Source organism: Colobus angolensis, unplaced genomic scaffold (genome assembly GCF_000951035.1).
Source record: "Colobus angolensis palliatus isolate OR3802 unplaced genomic scaffold, Cang.pa_1.0 Scaffold251, whole genome shotgun sequence".
NCBI lineage: Eukaryota > Metazoa > Chordata > Mammalia > Primates > Cercopithecidae > Colobus > Colobus angolensis.
The window spans coordinates 626333-647639 of record NW_012115722.1 but is presented as its reverse complement, the minus strand read 5'-3'; the positions used below and the strand labels follow the sequence as shown (position 1 = coordinate 647639).

Here is a 21307-nt window from a genome sequence, read left to right as displayed (position 1 = left end):
CTTCTCCATTCATCGGCCTGTTTGCAGGAGCTGGAAAGGTGACTTGTAACAGGCCTCTTGTTCCCAGACTCCTCTGTAATGACATTCTGCACAAGCAGATGTCGTCCTTTGATTCCTTATGACCTTCTGAATTTTGGCAAATGAGAAGGCATCTGGGATCCGCAGTGAGGGCCTAAGGGTGTCTCCTACAATGAGCTACTGTCGTCCTCCACCCCGCCCTACCTTCACCCCCATCTCTACCAGGCACGTGGCAAGGACATGGCCTTGCTCATTTTCCCTGTTGGAAAAAGCCTTCTTCCCGGAGCCAGGGGACTTTGAGATGAGGTGGCCCGGACCGTCCCATGCTTGAGCATTTACCAGACGTGACTTCGGGTCCCTGTGGCTGTCTCAGCTTGACAGATGAGAAAACGCTGTTGCTAAGTGCCCTTCCCAAGGTCACCCCACAAGCAAACACTAGTGCTGGGAGAATGAGATCACCCCCAGACAGTGAAGGAACGACAGACCCATGCTTTCAAAGCCCGGAAGTGTGACACTGCACCAGCCCATTGACCAGAGAATACAAGACAGTAAATAATAAATAGATAATGGCCTGTCTCTCCTCTTGCTTTCTCCTTAAAGATGCCCAGGTGGGAAACTTGTGGTTGTGATGATTAATTAATAAGTCTGCCCAGTTAACCTGAAGTTTGCAGGCCATACTGCCAGCCTAAGGCGGTCTCTTTGGCAACTCATCCTTCTTTTCCAAGGCTCCAGTGGGCTTTATTCAGTGGCGGCATTGCTAGCAGCACTGCAAAAACTTCAGTCGGAGGACTTCAGAATTTGGCCTGCTCCCTATTTGAACTACGATGTTTTAAAACTCCTTTCAAACCAAGTCATTTCAGAAGCAAACCCTGCAGTGACTCAGAGGTCTGTTCAGTCTTCCGTGGCTCTCAGCATATAGGATTACCCTTCTTCCTCAGTCTGAATTCACGGCACCAAAAAGAAAAAGAACAGCATAAATTGGATGTGTGTTGAGTTCTGAAGATACACATCAGGTGGACTTGGGAATACAGGGAGGCTTTGGCGTGATTCCTTCTTTTCTATTCCAGTGCAAAGGCGAACAATACATCAAAGCCTTGAAGGATAAGGTTTATAGCCTTCCCTCCCTCCCAGCCCCAGAACGGGAGTGGCCTAGGATGCCACCAAAGAGGCTTAAGATATTTTGCTTCATCAAACGAATACTGTGTGTAGATAGAGCATAGAAGTTTACTCTCATGAGATGACTTCATTCCTAAAGGAATCTAGAGGCTTTCTGCAGAGCACCATGACATAGATCCTGTCATCCTCCTGCTTAAAACCCTCCAGGGGTTCCCCATCTCACTTAGAGTCAAATTCAGTCTTCACAGTGGCATCCAAGAGCTTAGACTTCACTGACCCCATCCTCTCCTTCCCCTCTCCTCGCCCCCTTCCGCCAGCCACAATGGCCCCCTTGCTGTCCCCTGAGTATGCCCAACTCTTTCTTCTTTCTTTTTTGGTGGAGACAGAGTCTTGCTATGTTACCCAAGGTGGTTTCAAACTCCTAAGCTCAAGCAATCTTCGCACTTCAGCCTCCCAAGTAGCTGAGACCATAGACTCATGCCACCATGCCTGGCTAATTTATTTATTTTTTGTAGAGACAGAGTCTCACTCTGTTGCCCAGGCTGGTCTAGAACTCCTGAGATTAAGGGAGCCTTCTGCCTTGGCCTCCCAAAGTGTTGGGATTATAAGCGTGAGCCACTGCGCCCAGCCCTAATGCCTAACTCATTCTAACTTACAACACCCTTCCCCAGGACAAGCGTCCATCACAACCACCCTAGCCTGGACTCTTCCCTCAGCCTCTCTGTTCACTCTTCTTTTTTTCCATTTCTCTGTTTGATTTGCTCCAGAACACTTGACTCTAGCAGAAATTATCTTGATATTTATTTGCTTACATTGTGTGGCAGAGAATGTTAGCTTTTCATCCTGTCCCACTGTTTCCTTCTTCCTTGAAGTCTTGGTTTTGACAGGGAAAGGGAGCAATGGCCAGCTAAAATCCCACACTTCCCAGTGACTTAAGTTCTAATCAGTGAGATCCAGAGGTTACTTGTCTTCCTTTCAAACAGGAGGTAAGGGGAAATTTTAGCCCTCTTTTTTTTTCTGCTGCCCCCTGCCTGGGACTCAGATATGGTGGCTGGAGAGTCCTGGACCCATAGGTGACTTCAGGGATGGCAGCCATGTGCTAAGGATGACAGAGCAGAAAGGTGGATGGAACAGCCTGGGTCTCAGATGTCCATGGTCTGCTTCTGAGTGATGCTCCTTAGACTTCTTTAATGTGAAATAAAAATAAGCTCCCATCTACTTTGACCACTGTTATTTCCAGTCCCACTTGCTAGCGGCTGAATGCAGTTTCTAACCGTTACCTGTGTTTATTACCTGACTTTCCTGCTAGAATGTAACCTGGGACTTGGTGTAGTTCTCTACTGGATCTCTAGATCCTGACACCTCGTAAATATTTGTTGAATGAATGGATACTAAAAGCACAAAAGTCACGGAAGTCCTTCTGCCCAAATCCTGGCTTCAGTAGACACTTAGCAAGCATCTTCTTGATCACTGACCCAGCGGCATAGATACTTATGTGAGACAAAGCAATGTTACTTTCCAAATATTAGCTGTAGAAAGAGTGTCATTCATTTCCTAGGTGTATAAAATGCAGACTTGCTTTGGATTTAAGGCCAGGACACTATGACATCTTTGGAGTTCAGGAGCTTGTTAACACAACAGTCCTGATGCTGCAGTGGCCTGGACTTCCTCCCTTTCTACAAAACAGCTGCACCAACATATAACTGTGCTCCTGTCATAAAACATCCATAGGCAAATGGAGCAGTTTATTATCTGTAACCTTGGAATGAAGCGGCAGCTTAAAGACTCCATAGGTTCTTTGGCTAGAGTAAAATAGTGCCCAGGAAGTACTGGAGTCAATGACACATATGGCTCAGAGGATTAGAACTTGCCTGCAAAAATAGCTTTTGAATCAGAGCTTAAGAGTGAGTGGTAGTAATTCCAATTTTACTAAGTTCAGTTGAGTTGAAAAGGTTGGACTAGTGAATGACCTAAGTTTCAGCCCCAGTTAATGTGACTTATTATTTATGTGGTCGTGTGACCTGGAACAACACTTTCACTTAAGGGCACTAATCCCTTTCATAAGGGTGCCACCCTTGTGACCAAAATACCTCCAAAAGGCCGATACCCTCACACTAGAGGCTAGGAGTTTAGGATATGAATTTTAGGAGGACACAGATATTTAGTCCACAACAGATGACTGTCGCTGCTCCAAGTGGTGTCAGCTGTGTTGTCCTAGGGCTGGAGGCCCCAAGATGGACTCATGTGTTAAGGCCTTGGTACTACTGTGGCCTCATTTTCAAAACTGGGATTACACCTTTCTTTGCTGCCCTAGTAGCGAGGATCATATGGGATAATGCATATGGACGTAAGCCATAATGTTTATGTGTATATTTACAGTTTTTTAGAGATGGGAAGACCTATAGGGATTGTCTAACTCAAGCCCTCATTGTACAAATCTAAATAATGATGGCCAGAAAGTCACAGTTTTGCCCCAGATCACAGGGTAAAGTAGTGGCAGAACTGGGTCTTTAACTCACAGACCAGTGTTCTCCCTACTATACCATCTGGCTTGTTATGTTGTTAGCTTTCTCTCTCTCATTCTTTTTTTTCTTTTTTTCTTTTTTTTTTTTTTTGAGACAGCGTCTGGCTCTATTGCCCAGGCTGAGTGCAGTGACGTGATTACTGCCTACTGCAACCTCGACCTTCTGGGCTCAAGTGATCCTCCTGCCTTAGCCTCCCAAGTAGCTGGTACTACAGGGTACTATTACTTTTACGTGTCCAGCTATTACTTTGGTTTATCATTGTTATTAAAGTGCTGTGTAGCAGGGAAATCAGCTCCCTGTTAAGGAGGTACAATTCAGATGCAAGATGCTTTCAATCACTTGTGCATTCCACAGTATTTATTGCTGCTACCATGTGTCAAACTCTGCTCTAGGCTTTGAGGATACAGCAGTGAGCAAAACAGACAGAAATCCCTGCCTTCAGAGAGCTTAGCTCACACACGTGTGCACACACAGACACACACACGCAAATGGTGTCAAGTGCTACAGAGAAAAATAGGACAGTGAAGAAAGATGGGGAGTGCTAGAGTTGGGGGACAGGGAGGGGTGATGTTTGCTGTCCTGAGTAAGGCGGTCAAGGAAGATCTCCCTGATTGGATTAAGGAGTGGCCTGAAGGAGTAGGGGGAGGAAGCCATGTGGATATTTTAGGGGAAGAGTGTTCAAGGGAGAAGGAGCAGCAGGTTCTAATACCCTGAGACTGCTCTTGGCCTCTTCAAGGTGAGCAAATAAGCCGGTCTGACTGGATGGAGCACAGTGAACAATGGAATGAGTGCAAGGAGAGGGCAGAGAATCAGGGGGTAGGAAAGGGTCCATCATGGAGGGCCTTGTGGACCACTATAAGAATTTTGACTTTGACTCAGCTTTTAAATTAGTGCAAAGCATAAATTCATCGGAAGACTGATATGACCTTTATAAATTAACATTTTTCTTTTGATCCACCATTTTCTCCCTAATCCTGAATTTGAACTGTGTCACATGGTTGGTATTGGATGCCACTGAGTTCCCTACCCTAAGTGACCTGTTAGCGAATATTTCTAAAGAAGAGAAATCCAGAAGAGCTCAGGAAGCTCATGTTCCGAATAAGGTTAAAATGAACTTGTGAGGTGTTTCTCGGCATCCTAAAACCAATTAAGCAGGTTACACGGAAGTATTTCTAAAAAACAGCAGTACCGTGGAAGGAGACTGACAGGTGAGCAGATGGAGGAGCCATCAACTCAAATTTATTTCACAGCTTACAACTCAAATGAGCATTCCAAAATCAGAACAGCTGGCCTTTTATTCTGTAAGCCATTGTCCCTTGCTTTGCTTATCTCTCAGGAGTATGAGTGGATTATACTCACTGGCAGTCTGTCTGTCGGTCTTTGACTTTGCAGGGGAAAATCCTTTGTAGAAAAACAGGCTCTTTGTGTAAATCAGATTTTTCTGTAATGTCTGCCGCTTCCTGCAGACTGTGAAGTTTTGAGATTCTGGAAATCTATGGCTTTTCCTTTTTAGCTTTTATTTTCCTAACTGTATTTGTTACTTACATGACTGCTGTCATTTACTCAGAATCAACTTGATTCTGAGTAAATGGAATTGAACCACATAGTCAAAAAGCACAATCTTCCAATTTGCAAGAAGAAATGTTTTTTTAAAATGTTGTAGTGCATTTAAAAAATCACAGCTACCTTGGATTTCTAATCAGAAATTATTCTGGAATCTTTCTGAAGTTTGAGACTGTCGCATGCAAACTTTACTTAAATTTCAAGCAACAGGAAGTCATGAGATTTGGAAAGGGTTATCTTTTGTCAATCATGATCCTTTGCGGGGTTCTGTGGTGACAGAGGACAGTGGAGAGACCGTATTCTGTGGCTAAAAGGAGGGCTTGATACTACCCAGTGGGGATTTTGTTCCAGTAATTGCATCAAATTGGACCTGCTGCCATGTCGTAGGTATAGCGTGATTATCAGTCATTAAGTCATGCACCTATATGCCTTCCCTCCCAATGGCTGAGTCACTAGCAGAATATATTTTCTTCTAAAGTGTTTGTTTTCATTGTTGCCCTTTAAAAATAATGAGTTCATTCTATTCCCTTGCAAGGAAAGTTACTCTAGACTGCTTTGAAATTGTATATCTTTTGTTGAGCACATTTCTGCAGTGGTTCCATAGCATTGTGTGCTGGGGAACCCAACCCGGCCTCTCTTAAAGCGTCCAACCAAGCGGCCTCTGACTTGATACATATAATCGTCCAGCCCATTTGACCTTTATATTGTTACCCTTGGGCAGGTGGAAGTCATGCAAGTTTCGGGTGACCCTATCATGTGACCAGAGATCAAAGGTCAGCAGCTCCTAAATGTTCGGCTGTCAAGGTAGCCCATTCATCACTATCATTATGTAACTGACAAGCCCACAAATGAACCTGGGGATAAAATTATTCTCAGCCCTCTACCTCCTGGGTTTACACCCTAGTGGTGGGCCAAGCAGTCTCACATATTAAGTGGTTCCAAGGGCCTGCCACAGTCCCTGAAGTAGGGGGAGGACTTCAGGAGACCTATTTCATGTGCCAGACCCTGGGAAGTCACCAGCTGCCTGCCTGGGAAGCCAAGTTGCTGCTCTGCAGGAGCTGACCCTGAGTCTGGTTTCCTCTGAAATGGAGCTGAATTGAATGTTAGTTCTTTCTGGACCCAAAGACACACATATGTCCCTGCCACCACAGCCCACTTTGAGCATCTTTGTGGTCCTTTGTGGCAGGTTAACACAGTGCAGTGTTTTCACCAACTGGCCTGATCTTAAGAGTCACCTATGAAAGTGAAGATTCCCAGGATGCTCATCTGGAAAGTCTGACTGAGGACCAGGTGCCGTTAGGAAACTCAGTTTCTAACAGGGGTCCAAAATGATTCTCATGATGTCTGTATTTTGGAAGAATGCAAAAAGATTTGGAGTCAGATAATTTTGGCTTCACATCCTGACCCTATCCCTTGTTTGGCTGTGAAGTCTTGGATGGGTTAGTTAATCTTCTGGGCCTCAGTTTCAGTTTTGAGGACTAACATTTTAATAGAAGATGGATAGAATGCCTAGCACTCGTCTTTATTATTATGGGTGTTTGTTTGTTTGTTTGTTTGTTTGTTTGTTTGTTTGAGACAGGGTCTTGCTCTGCCACCTAGGCTGAAGTGCAGTGGCACAATCACGGCTCGCTGTCCCCTCAACCTCCCAGCTTCCCAGGCTCAAGTGATCCTCCCACCTCAGCCTCCCAACTAGCTAGGACTGCAGGTGCCTGCCACCATGCCTGAGTAGTCTTTTTAAATTTTTTGTAGAGATGGGGTTTCGCTATGTTGCCCAGGCTGGTCTTGAACTCCTGAGCTCAAGCCATCTGCCTCCCTCGGCTTCCCAAAGTGCTGGGATAATAGGTGTGAGCCACTGTGCCAAGCCTTATTGACTCTTTTAAAGGTTTTTATTAGTATTCTTATTATCCCTTTGGTGTGAGAGGAGATGTCATCGAAAGAGCATTGGCATGAGGGACAGGAGAAAGGCAGTGCTGTGAGGATCACACAGGCTCATCACATGGCTGGGAGGTGCCCTGGTGGAGACTGCACATTCTAGCAGTAGAAGGGAAAAGGCAGGGCACTCCTCTGGACCCCTGAAGAAAGAGTGGAGATGCCTTTGACCTATTTCATTACCTAAGGTGGCCCTGACTTCCAAACCAGCAAGGGACTCTTGCATCCCTTATCTCCTCATCTTCTGACCTCCTGGAGGTGCGATCTGAGCACTTTTACCCCTCACCCAGGGTCCTCTTTTCTTTCATAGAACCTTTACCATAGGCCAGAGGAGCTGGGGGGTTTTTTTGTTTGTTTGTTTTTGTTTTCACTTTTATTTTAGGTTTGGGGGTATGTGTGGAGGTTTGTTACATAGGTAAACATGTGTCATGGGAGTCTGAGGTACAGATTATTTCATCACCCAGTTATTAAGCCCAGTACCCAATAGTTATCTTTTCTGCTGCTCCTGCTCCTCCCACCCTCCCTGCTCAAGTAGACCCCAGTGTCTCTTGTTTCCTTCTTTGTGTTCATAGATTCTTATCATTTAACTCCCACTTATAAGTGAGAACATGCAGTATTTGTTCCTGGGTTAGTTTGCTAAGGAAAATAGCCTCCAGCTCCATCCATGTTCCCACAGAAGATATGATCTTGTTGTTATGGCTGCATTGTATTCCATGGTGTATATGTGGATCTTGTTTTTTTTATGGCTGTATTGTATTCCATGGTGTATATATTTTCTGTATTTAATCTTGCATTGATGGACATTTAGGTTGATTCCATAACTTTGCTATTGTGAAGAGTGCTGCAGTGAACATTTGCATGCATGTGTTTTATGGCAGAATGATTTATATTCCTCTGAGTGTATACCTAGTAATGGGATTGCTGGGTTGAATATTAGTTCTACTTTTAGCTCTTTCAGGAATTGCCACACTGCTTTCCACAATGGCTGAACTAAATTACACTCCCACCAACAGTGTATAAGTGTTCCCTTTTCTCCCCAGACTTGCCAACATCTGTTATTTTTTACTTTTAATAATAGCCATTCTGACTGATGTGAGATGGTATCTCACTGTGGTTTTGATTTGCACTTCTCTAATAATCAGGGCTATTGAGCTTTTTTTTTCATATGCTAGTTGGCCGCATGTATGCTTTTTTTTTGTTTTTTTTTTTTTTGAAAAGTGCCTGTTCATGTTCTTTGCCTACTTTTTAATGGGGTTTTCTCTTGTACATTTGTTTATGTTCCTTATAGATGCCGGATATTAGACCTTTGTCAGATGCATAATTTGCAAATATTTTCTCCCATTCTGCAGGTCATCTATTTACTCTGTTTAGTTTCTTTTGCTGTGCAGAAGCTTTTAAGTTTAATTGGATCCTACTTGTCAACTTTTGCTTTTGAAACCCTGGAAGACAAACTAGGCAATACCATCCTGAACATAGGAATGGACAGAAATTTCATGACAAAGACACCAAAAGCAATCACAGCAAAAGCAGGGGAGCTCTTAACCATGATTTACAGTGAGATACTCTGGTTCCATGGCCAGGATGATGGGAAACCTTTACCAAAAGAAATCTCTTCTTGGAATCCCAAGTTGAAACTCTAAATGTTCTATCTCATGAAAAATAACAATAAGCTGGGCACTGTTTTGCATGCCTGTAATCTCAGCTACATAAGAGGCTGAGAAAGGAGGATCACTTGAGTCCAGGAATTCCAGCCCAGCCTGGGCAACATAGTGAGACCCCATCTCAAAACCAAACAAAAAGCCCTGATCGTTCATGGCTATTGTACTATATAGTATTATTAATATTACATTTCAGACAAACTGTAGGTCGTGTAGGCGCTGAGGAAAAGAATTGGGAACTGTGAAAACCATTGTTTATATAGAAGATGTCTTTTGAGCTCCAAACAAATGTGGAGAACATAAGCCATTGACAGCAGCTGGGCACTGCCTGCACTGTCCCCTTCTCCAAGGCAGCAGGACGGCACAGACCCACAGGAGGGACTCTAATTATACTGATTGGCCAAGATCCAGGCTCTGTGCTAAATGGAAGAAAGATTTCTTGCCTGTGCGTGGTGGCTCGTTCCCATATTCTCGACACTTTGAGAGGCCAAGGCAGGAGGATCACTGGAGCCCAGGAGTTTGAGACCAACCTGTGCAACAAAGGGAGACCCCATCACCCCATCTCTACAAAAAACAAAAACAAAAATAGCCAGATGTGGTGATGCATGCCTGTACTCCCACCTACTCGGGAGGCTGAGGATCGCTGGAGCCCAGGTGTTGGAGGCTGCAGTGAGCTATGACTGTGCCACTGTGCTCCAGCCTGGGCAACAGAGTGAGACCCTGTCTCGGAAAAAGAAAGGAAGAAAGAGTTCTTGAAAAATGGATGGTTATTTATGTGGCTGAATGGTGTTATCTTGGTGTTCAAAAGCACTTCGGGTATATTTGGCAGTTAAAGCATTTTTAAAGCACCTAAACAGCCTATCTTGTGTTGGACTTCTCACCTCTTCCCAGAAGCCTGAGGCCAAAAAGTAGATGTGTATACAACTAGAATTTAAGCCAAACCCGGCTTCTCAAGTGGTCGTGGTTGAAGAACAATAACTACTAAAAAGATGTATTGACCCAGGGGGGAAAAAAAGCTGACCCCTGGGGAAAAGTCTGGATTTTCCTCACTCTCTGATGTGTGTTGACTTTACTGATCTGGAAACATTAACATGAGGAACAGAGGCAAGAGGTTAAAAGCCTTTCAAAGAAAAAGTGAACGTGTCTTTTGTGAAAACTCATTTAGGAATTGGTTTGGTTTAGTGGTTCTGCAATAGGTAAACTGAGTTATTTGACATGCTGACTTGATAAAGCCACCTTTGTCCGAGTAGACCGTTATGATAGCTGTAAGTATGACTGGGTGGCCATTTACTTGTCAAGTTGTCCACAGTGCCATGATAGTGACAAAAGTCCAAGAAGACACATTACAAATTCATTAACTTGTTCTTCTCTTTTCAGAGGATTTAGAGTGTCAAGGGAAAGATTATTATAAACTAGACTGCATAGTTTTGTCACCACTCACTATAACAGATTATTTGGAGCAAAACACAGTGAGACTATGAAAAACAGCGCAATGGAGTGGCTTCCTCCTTGAGGTTAAATTTTAAATGTAGCACTTAAGGTAGGCATCGTAGAGGTGAGAATTATACATGGAAATCCCTTCAATTTGTACATCAGGTACTGGCAGGGATTTAGATACCATGTTAACAGGAAAAATACTTATCTTTAAACCCTGAATCACTCTGTATGGCAAGACGGTTGCCACACAAATACACATTAGAGTGAAATGAACCCTCAAGATACTGAATTGAACAGAGGACATTAAAGTCCCATATTGGTCTCACGCTCCCTTTAAAGCGTAAGGCCATTGAGAGGATTGTTGCCCTATGACATCATTATTTCCTGCTTTTTTCATGCTGATCCTGGCAGGTGGGTTTTGCAGGTTCATGTGGATTTGATGTAATACCAGTGTTTTCTACCTGAGGCCTGGTTTTTTGTTTTGTTTTGGTTTGGTTTGGTTTTTTTGTTTTTTTGATGGAGTTTCGCTCTGTCACCTAGGCTGGAGTGCAGTGGCACAGTCTTGGCTTGCTGCAACCTCTGCCTCCCGGATTCAAGCGATTCTCCTGCTTCAGCCTCCTGAGTAACTGGGATTACAGGCACGTACCACCACGCCTGGCTAATTTTTGTATTTTTAGTAGAGACGGGGTTTCGCCATGTTGGTCAGGCTGGTCTCGAACTCCTGACCTCGTGATCCACCCACCTCAGCCTCCCAAAGTGCTGGGATTACAGGTGTGAAGCACTGCGCCTGGCTCCTGAGGCCTCTTAAGCCTTGGTATTGGCTTATGCTATGGTGCATTAGGAGAATGCATTATCACGTAGCTGATGCCCTCAAACAGACTCCTACTCAGCGTTAGGCCAAGTGACTGTCAACTCCTTAAATTCAAATTCCAGAAAAAACACTGACTTAAAGAAGAGGAGACTTTTAAACATTGGGTATTTTCTGATGAAGCTGTCTGTTTAAACTGCTCTATTCTTTACAAGTGTGATTTCTTTCATTTTTATTTGCAAGCGTTACAAGCCCTCTGGCCAATGTTGCATGATCAGCTAGGTTTTAAAAATAGGACTTGTATCACATAAGAAAAGGGATATTGAGGCATAATTATACATTTATGTGGTACTTTACATATTTTACAGTGCTTTTATATATGTTATTTGATTCTATCTTCACATAACCCAGTAAAGCAGAGAAGCATTAACTTCAGTGTAATAGTTGAGGAAACTAAGAGGTTGAGATATTTTTCTCAAGGTCACCCAGGGAATATATCAATAATTAGAGATAGTTTATGCCCTCAGAAGCTGAACATGTATCTTTTATTTCTATAGACTGTAGATATTTACGCTGTAAGAGCCTCACCATCAAAAGAATGAAAAAAAGAAAACTAGGTTTTATCAGTCATCTGACATAATAATAGTCCTTCTAGAAACTGGAGGTAAAAACAACATTTGCTTCTTTCCTCTGAAATGATTTGGAATGTCCTAAATATCTAAATTTGACAAGAATAGCTGACTAGTCAATGGACAGGATCCATTTTAGTCCAAATGGAAATCCATGAAAAAGATGGAACGAAGTGAAACGGGCAGCCAGCCAGATGTCCAGGGGTCTGACCCGCCCTGGCTCCCCTGCGCACCATTCCATCAAACCTTGAGTAAGGCAGCCCTCACTCAAACTGGGGATCCAAATACCTACCTCTGCCATCTCTCCTAGGTTATTAGGAAAGTAAGAAGCAGTGCTGTGGATCGACATTATTTGGGACATTTGAACATTGTACAAAATGCAACTGTTATTTTTATTAGGAGTTGTTCTCCTCTTTCCCATTGAAGAATTCCCTCTTACGAGTTCATTTCTGTTATCTTTTCAGTGGCCCATGCTTGGTAATATTTCTCCATCAAGTTCTAGTCTCTGTGTGTGTGTGTGTGTGTGTGTGTGTGTGTATGTGTGTTACACTTGCTTATTCTGATGAATCTTTCAGCAGAAACCATTTCTCCTGAAATCTTTATCATTTCATCAAGAGTAATGGAAATGTTACCTGTCCTTCTTTATTTGTTGCAAAATTTAGGGACAAGGAAGAAGACCGTGTATGTTTTCTTAAAATCAATGGCCAGCACATTACTGTAAAACCTATTGATTAAAAACACAAAGTATAATGTTAGTCATTTAGTCTGTGAAGTGATGCAATAAGGGAAGAAATTTATCCTTTGACTTTTGCATTAACCTTTTATTGACTGCTTGCATACCCATAATTAACACACACTTTAGCTAAAGTGGTTAATTTTAGCATGGTGACCAGTGTTCACTAATGTAGCTGCAATCCCGATCATCTAAATGTAAGTGCAGCCCTGGGGGAAATCAGCGGGCAGTGAAGCCCTTCATGAGTTACACCTTGGTCGGGGGGACTTCTGGACAATCTGCTGGCAGCCAGCCAGTGTGACACCTTTCGGCTGCTTCCTGTTACGTCACTAGGTCATTCAGGGAGAACCACTCCTAAGTAGCTGAGAGTTTTAGGAGGTGGTTTATACAGTGCTTTGAGTCAAAATAATATGAATTTAGGAAGGAGAAAGTATATATATTATATATATACTTTATATACACATATAATATGTAATATACTATATATTGTATATAGTTATATGTATTTATTATATAATTATTTTATATATTATATATTAGATATAATTATATATTTTTTATATTTATCATATCAGTATTATATATAATGATATAACTATTATATATAATTTTAATTATATAATAAATATATAAAATTATATAATTCTTACGATTATATATGTTATATAATTATATATTAAATATATAAAATATATAATTGTATAATAATAAATACATATAATTGTATATTTTAATAAATATATAATTACTTATTGTATAGACAATATTGTATGTAATTATTTATGTATGTCATTTATAATTATATATAATAAATATATTGTATATAAATATATCATAATACATAATATATAATATATTAAAAGTACATGTACATACTATATTATATATATACTTTATCTCTCTTCCTCCTAAATTCATATTATAAATTTACATTACATATTATATATAACATGTAATAAAGTATATTGTATAAAATTTGTATATATAAAATATTTATAATATTTATTATATTTGAAATACTTATATATAAAGTAATAGGTATATATATAAAGCATATGTATACAATATTTTTTGTGTATGTATGTATTATTTTCCTTTGCTCTCCTTGAACTGCTTCATGAAAGGGGCAGTATTTTCTGAACAGATCCAAGTTTATTTGCTAACCCAACAAACATTTTTAAAAATGGGATTTTTCCTTAGGATAGGATTAGAGAGGACAGGATTGAAAGGGGAAATTGTAACTTTCTTATTGTTTAGCTGGGTTCAGTAGGACTTGGGAATGACACTGAGAGGGGAATCGTGTTAACTTTCTTTAGCAACATTATCCAGCTTTAGTCCTGAAAACTGGCTTATTTTCATGCAAAGGCCAGTGTGGATGGACCAGCATTCTCTTGTTTTCTGGGCAGAAATCTGTCCCAAATAGAAATACTGTTTGAAACGAAACCAAATGTCAGTGTTTTCGTGGGTTCACACCCAGGTATTCTCTGCACACACTACACTGTATCAGCCACAACGTCTCAGCTTAGAGAGACTACCTGAATCCACTTGGCAAAGGCAATGGATGTGGTAAAAGGCAGGAAATAACTGAGAGAAAGGAAGCATGGCCAGCATATCAGCTAGGATTCTTTACAGAAAAACCTAATTCAGACAATAAAGTCTCATGAAACTGAAACATCTAAGTGAAGCATGACCCACATACTCAAACAGCATGGTCCAGGATCCACCCCTTGCTGGATGGCAGCAAAATGTTGATGGCAGTTCCACATCACACATCCTAATTGTTCATAGGCCAGGAGAGGAGAAAGTCTTTTCCTTTAGCTCCCATACCAGTCCTCTGATTTAGTCTCTTGATTTTGCCTCATATTGGGTCATATGCCTCCTCTTAAACCACTCCCTGTGGCTAGGAGAGCATGATGTACTGATGTAGCTGAAGCCAATCAAGGCTCTTCTCTGGCTGTAGAGGTGGAGCTAGTCCCACCCACATCAAGTCATGAAGGATAGGGAAATAACAGGTATCCCACAGGAAAATTAGTATCCTGTTGGTGGGAAAGGTGGGAGTAAATACAGGACAATAAATTTCCATCCCAATCAGTATTTCTTACCCATTTCATGAGACAACTTGGGGCCCCTTTATTTTATAAGAGACTATAGAGTATTGTGTGCTAAGAAACAATCCAACTTTATTTCCTGTAAATGCAAAAATCAGTCTGGAACAACCACCACTTAGAAGGCCAGACGCCAGTGCCTTTTATCAATCCTAGGTCTTCAGGAACAACTGTTGATCTCTTCTGAATCTGAACATTTTAGCCTGACACTGGAGAGTCGTAGCAGCTTGAATACATAAGCCTCAGGGTCTTGGGATGTCACAATGTGATAGGATCCAGCCTTAGGTGCAATTTGATTCAAGCCAGAAAGAGCTGCTCCTGTATCCCCAGAGCTTCCCCTAGGAGTCCGTCTAGAGGCTCCGCACCCAGTTAGTATGAAGGAAGGAGACAGCCCAAGTATAATATAATAGGCAGCTCTCTCATTGGCATTTCTCATCTGCCACCGGTACCTGGAGTAGAAGTAACCATAGTGATAAGATTATTTAATGGGTATTGGGCGCTTGCTATGTGCCAGGAAATGTTCTAAGCACTTTCTGCATCTAATTCATGTGATCTTCACATCAACCCCATAAGTCAGATACTATTACTGCCATCACCACTTGACAGACTGAGGCTCAGCGAGGTAACAAAACCTGCCCAAGATATCATGGCCCTGGAGAGCAGCAACTCCGGCAATACAGAGAACACACTCTTTACCACCATGCTGCAGTCTCCCTGCTTCCCATCTTTGGAAATTCAGATCCAAGAAGGAAGAATGAGTGACCCGAGCAAAAGAAATGAAACCCTAAAGGGGGACAGATGTGCCTTCAAGTAATTCCCAGCCTTCTCTTTATCAGTTCTGTAGGCTGGCATGATGCTAAATCACACAATGTCATTTGAGTTAGGGATGTCTGTCCTTTTTCATGGGTAATACATCACCTCCAATAACAAGCCCTCTCCTGGCCCCTATTACTATCAGTTGGAAATTGGCAAGGAACACTGGACATTAAAGAAAAAATTTTAAAGCAATCTTGAAATTTCTGAATGAAGGCTCTGAAGAAACCCAACAAAGAGTTCTACTCCTGACCCAGATGGATGCAGTGACTGTGTACAGCTTGTCTGTCAGAGCTTGAATGCAAAGGAGCCACTTCTCATACCAGCCAGTCTTTTTTTCTTTCTTTCCTTTTTTTTTTTTTTTTTTGGAAACAGAGCCTTGCTCTGTTGCCCAGGCTAGGGTGCAATAGCACGATCTTGGCTCACTACAACCCCACCTCCCGGGTTCAAGCGATTCTCGTGCCTCAGCCTCCTGAGTAGCTGGGATTACAGGTGGGCATCACCGTGCGCAGCTAATTTTTGTATTTTTTAGTAGAGACAGGGTTTCACCATGTTGCCCAGGCTGATCTTAAACTCTTGGAAGTGATCTGCCTGCCTTGGCCTACCAGGATGCAAAGGATTACAGGTGTGAGTCACCATGCCTAGCCCCAGCCAGTCCTCTGATGAGAAGAATAACAGCCGAAACCTGCAACAGCTTTGCCCAAAAGAAAAGCCATCGGGATTGGGAAACTTGTACAACACAGCATAAGCAAACCTCTGCAGCAGGCTTCAATGTGTTTAATACTTTCACAAAGTACGGAGGCAAAACCCATTTGACAGGTGAAAAAGCATCTCTATTGACTTTCTACAAACCTTATGATGTTCTAGGTGGATCGACACTTATCATAGCCCTTTAATCTGCCAGCCAGGATAATGTGTGCATGGATAATTTATCCACTGTGAGATTGAAATGCTCCATTTGGAATAACTTTCCCTATCCAGTAAATTGAGCATTACTCCAGGATTCTGAGACAGAGAGAAAGCACAATTTTAAAAGCTTTGCAGAATTCCTTTGTAATTAGTCGCAGCTTTCCTTGAATATTAATTTCCCCCACATCCCTTTCAAGTGGTTTAGAGACTGTCTCTAGAACTACAGAGATGCACCCTCAGAACCATGACAGCAAGCGGCATGGTCTCAAACACCTATGATTAAGTAGTCTGCAGAACGCACCCTCTGTTCTTCAGTGCAGTGTGTAGCTTATCAGTGCAAACAGTTTAATATTTATGCTAAGAGGATTGTCAAAAGCAGCTTCTGTTGCTTTAATTCTTGTTTTAAATAAATAATGAGAACATTTAAACACATTACTCTTCTTGAGGCCCCGGGGTCAGCTAATCTTATTATTTATGAAGTGATGTGCTACATAATAGTACTTAGTGCATGTTAACAGACGCTATTATCAGGGCCTGATGCAGAGAGCCGAAGATATATTAGAATGTTATGTGTAATGTGCGACGGATTGAGTGCATAGGATGCCGGTGTAGCAATTAACCACACGCGAAAATAGGTGTAAAGTTGACGTATGTTTTCCCGGGGGGATCCCCTCACCATTAATAATTCCCCAGAGAAGAAGATGTCTTTCAGTTAGGAACCCTCTCTACCATCAGGCTTGGAAATGGGGCCAGCATCTTCCATTCTTTGATCTCTTCATAGTCAGTCCTACACAATCAGAAGACATATAGTGAGCATGACTTTTTAGTTGATTTAGACAAAAATGCAGAGATGGCGGGGGTGGAGGGAGGCACGTGTGCATTGTCCCAAATGTCCTCATAGTGTTTGGTTTTGGTCCACACATTTTCACTACCACGTACTCCAGGAGAGTGGAGAAATGGTTCATTCCTTATTGCAATCTGTTTCCTTCTCTCCGATCCTCATTTTGCGATAAATAAAGCTAAAGCCACTGAGTTTTCCCAGGTCACTTTTAAATAAGCCAGTCTCTCTGAGAGATAGATGCCTGCCAAGGTGTGAGAATGTTGCCCCAATTTTTTTCCTGTGAGGCTATAATTTAGCTTCATATCATAATTAATTTCTCTACTATTGATGAATAATCCATTCAATAAAAACCGTGATTTAAGTGTTTTCCTGAGGGACTAACTCTTGCTAGCCTCTTAATTTAATTTTGTGGAAGTTTTTCCCACCTCTTCATCAGTGGAAATGATTATTAACCTCTATTTGCATATATCCTTATAAATCGGTCTCTCCTTGGAGCGCCTTTTTCTGAGCACAGCAAGCTGGGACACTTGTAAATCTCCAGGATCTCCAAAGTCAATCCCGGCCTGTAATATTGTTTAATCTATTCTTGGACGTTTTAATGCAGTAAATTCAATTTAATCTTTCCCAGTAATCTAGTAATACATTGAAATCCCACAAACATTTAAATCTGATAATGGCTTAATCACACACTTTAAATAACAGTTGAGATAATGAAAAAATAATTCACCATTTTAAAGGCAGAGTAACTGAATTTCCCCGATGATTGGCTTCTTCGCAGCCACCTGAGATGATACAAATCTGGGAGTCAAAGCACAGGAAGCCCAGACCATCAGGAACAGCCTTCCTTCTTAGAAACACCTGCGTTCCGCCTGTAGCCTCATTCAGTCATCGCCATGACCTTCACCCCAGAGGACTGTCTTTGGAGCATTGGCCGGTGTTGCTCCAAGCTTCCTGTGGGTTGGGGTCTTCTGGGGGTTTCCTCCCATGGATTAATTTCCTATTGTTACTCTTCCAGGTGCCAGTCGCGAATTGCCCGAACTTTACCTGCTGATCAGAAGCCAGAATGTCGGCCATACTGGGAAAAGGATGACGTTTCGATGCCTCTGCCGTTTGATCTCACAGACATCGTCTCAGAACTCAGAGGTCAGCTTCTGGAAGCAAAACCCTAGAAGGAGCACAAGTCTCAGGCAGAGGAGAAAAAGAGATCGGCTTTTCTCCTCCAGTGTTGTCACGGGCTTAAGCAAGGGCAGCGGAGACTTCTCTTGGCCCCTAGATTGTAGCACCCGGGTCCCAATCTAAAACAGCTAGGAAATGGTGCCCATGAATTTTTAAATGTTTAAAAATGACCCTGTGTGATAGTCTGATTTGGTGTTAAACAGGACCTTCTTCCCCAAAAATTCTTCAGATTTTAAAATGTGAGCCATTCAGCCCCCAAGGTCCAGGGCAGGCGACAGGAACAAGCCCAGCGTGTGACAAAGCCTAACCTACTTTCCTCTTTCCCAAGCTTTTTCAGAGACTCTGGAGTGGACCCAGCCCTCTGGGGAAAGACAGAACTTAGAGACATCCCAGTTTCTCACCACACCCATAGGTACTGTCCAATATGGTAGCCACTAGCTAGCTTTGGCTACTTCAATTTAAATTCAGTTTTAATTTTAATATAAAATGCAGCTCTTCAGTTGCCCTGGCCACATTTCAAGTGCTTAATAGCCTCATGTGACTAGTGACTGCTGTATGGACAGTACAGATATGGAACATTTTCATCATCGAAGAAAGTCCTGTTGGACAACGCTTCTATAAAAAGTTTGAGAGCAGGAATTCTCCTTTCCATTCCTCTGTAGCCTCTATCCCCAAAGGCAAAGAAACTAAAAGAGAAATGACTCATTGAAGATTGGCCTCTTTCCTTTCTCTAAGACGAACCTAAGTAAAAGCCTGAGCTTTGAGTTCTATGCTCAGCGCACAGGAAGGAGATGTTAACAATTAAAATAAAGTTGATATCCTGTCTTTAGGGAGTTTCCCTGATCTCTTGAAAGAGACACAGCCCTATTTACATTATTCCGCGGATTTCACCAGCATAGTATTATTTTTTCTGTAAGTCCCTCATTCTTATGTAATAACAGGTGGAACTGAGGTTTGAAGAACCTCAGTGGCCCATCCTGATGACATTGGAGACTCAGAGAGACAAGCGAGAGTAGGGTTTAAAACCTGAGCTTTAAGACTCCCACTAGCTTTGTGTCCTTTGGTATGTTAACGTGCCTCAGTTTCCTCATCTGTATAATGGGGATACATGAAAGGCACCACTCCCAAGGTGAACATTAAGTGAGATGATTCTAGTTACAGACTTAGAGCAATTTCCAGCACATAGTCAAATATCCAGGAAATTCTAGTACTGTTATGTGTGGGTGAACTGACCTGGATGTAGATGCTTTCATCTCTCTTTCTGACCCCTCCGCCAGTTTTGTCTTGTGATGCCATTAACACATCTCTCCCTTTCCGACCTGGCTCCTGCCCACTGATGTCCCAAGAAATCGTGAGAATAGTTAGCCCCCCTCTCCCCAGCCTGTTGCCCTCTGGTGTAGGTGTTCACAGTAGTTGAGAAGTTGAAGAGCTTTTGCCCGTTGAAGGTGCACTGAGAATAAACTCTTTCGTGCCACCAGAATTGCAGTGGTTCACGGCCTGCACTTATTCCCATGCAGTTAATAGACACAGAAATGTCTTGTTAAGCAAAGCGACCAGGATCTCATCGTGCTGAGACTCGAGTCTCTCAGACCTTGGATTCATCCCCTGGTGTCTTTGAGCCTCGGTTTCCGCATTGGTAAAAGAGAAGTGAAGCACTGTCTCACAGGGTCATCACAGAGATTAAATGAAATAACATAGACCAGGAGGGCGTGGCGTTTGAAAGTCACAGATGGGGCACCCTCGGGCCATCCAGCCCAGTGTTTTCTTTAGCCCCTATGATATTCATTTTTTGTTATATTCCATTAGGTGCCAATATTTTAAAAATGGGAGATTTCACATAAAATTAAAAGGTCTGCATTTTCTTTTTTTTTTTCTTTTTTGAGACAGAGTCTTACTCTGTCACCAGGCTAGAGTGCAGTAGCACGATCTCAGCTCACTGCACCCTCCGCCTCCCAGGTTCAAGTGATTCTCCTGACTCAGCCTTGTGAGTAGCTGGGACTACAGGCACGTGCCACCACACCCAGCTAATTTTTGTATTTTTAGTAGAGATGGGTTTTCACCATGTCGGCCAGGATGGTCTCTATCTCAACCTCGTGACCCACCCATCTCGGCCTCCCAAAGTGCTGGGATTACAGGCGTGAGCTACCGCGCCCAGCCAAGGCCTGCATTTTCTTTAGAACTCAGAACACCAGTAGTCCTAGGCCCCCATCCTCGCATGGCAACAAGCTAAATAGCATCTTCCCACTGCGAGTTGGGGCATGACCCAGCCTATGGTTTGCCATACTCCCTCTTTTTCTCCATTTTGTCATTAATTGTGAACCTGACCTGTGTCACCTCTTCATGTTAGCGCTCTCCAAACCTGCTTGCTTGCACCCCTCTAGTCAAAATGTTTTGTGCTCACCCCAATATGTGTGTGACTATTGAACTCTATTTGTAGACTGCTTGTACTAATGTCATGTGCATCATAAAATATTCATATCCAATAAAAATATTAAAAGGATGAGATAAGAAACCAAGAGAGATTCTGCTGTTTTTTCCTTTTGCATGGATGAGCCAGCTTCACTGGCCTGGGTGGGGCCCAGGTGGAATTAGTTCTCAACGTCCTCCAGGTGGAATCAGGGGATGTGCACCAGGGTTGGAGAAATCACTACCTTAAGTGAATCCGAAAGGTGAGATCACATTTGCTGTAAAGAAACGGTGATCCCAGCACTTTGGGAGGCTGGGGCGGCAGATCATTGGAGGTCAGGAGTTGAAGACCAGCCTGGCCAACATGCTGAAAGCCCATCTCTACTAAAAACACAAAAATTAGCTGGGTGTGGTAGTGTGTGCCTGTAATCCCAGCTACTCAGGAGGCTGAAGCAGGCAAGTCGCTTGGCCTGGGAAGCGGAAGTTGCAGTGAGCTAAGATCATGCCACTGCGCTCCAGCCTGGGCCATGGAGCAAGAGAAAAAGAAATGGTGAGTTTCACTGAGCATGTGTTTGAGGATTTCATGTTCTCTCCAGGGAGGTTTCAGGTGGGTAGAAGGAGGTAGGCAAGATCCAATAAAA

The 21307-nt window shown here is 42.6% G+C and overlaps 1 protein-coding gene across 1 annotated transcript in view; it reads left to right on the top strand.

Moving 5' to 3' along the window:
• Window positions 1–20774, top strand: part of FTO (fat mass and obesity associated) — a 410630-nt gene extending 389856 nt beyond the window's left edge. The window contains exon 9 of the mRNA XM_011946598.1: window positions 18100–20774. Coding sequence (XP_011801988.1) covers window positions 18100–18253 — 154 coding nt within the window. The 3' untranslated portion in view covers window positions 18254–20774. The remainder of the gene's footprint in view (window positions 1–18099) is intronic.
• The last annotated feature ends 533 nt before the right edge of the window (window positions 20775–21307 follow it).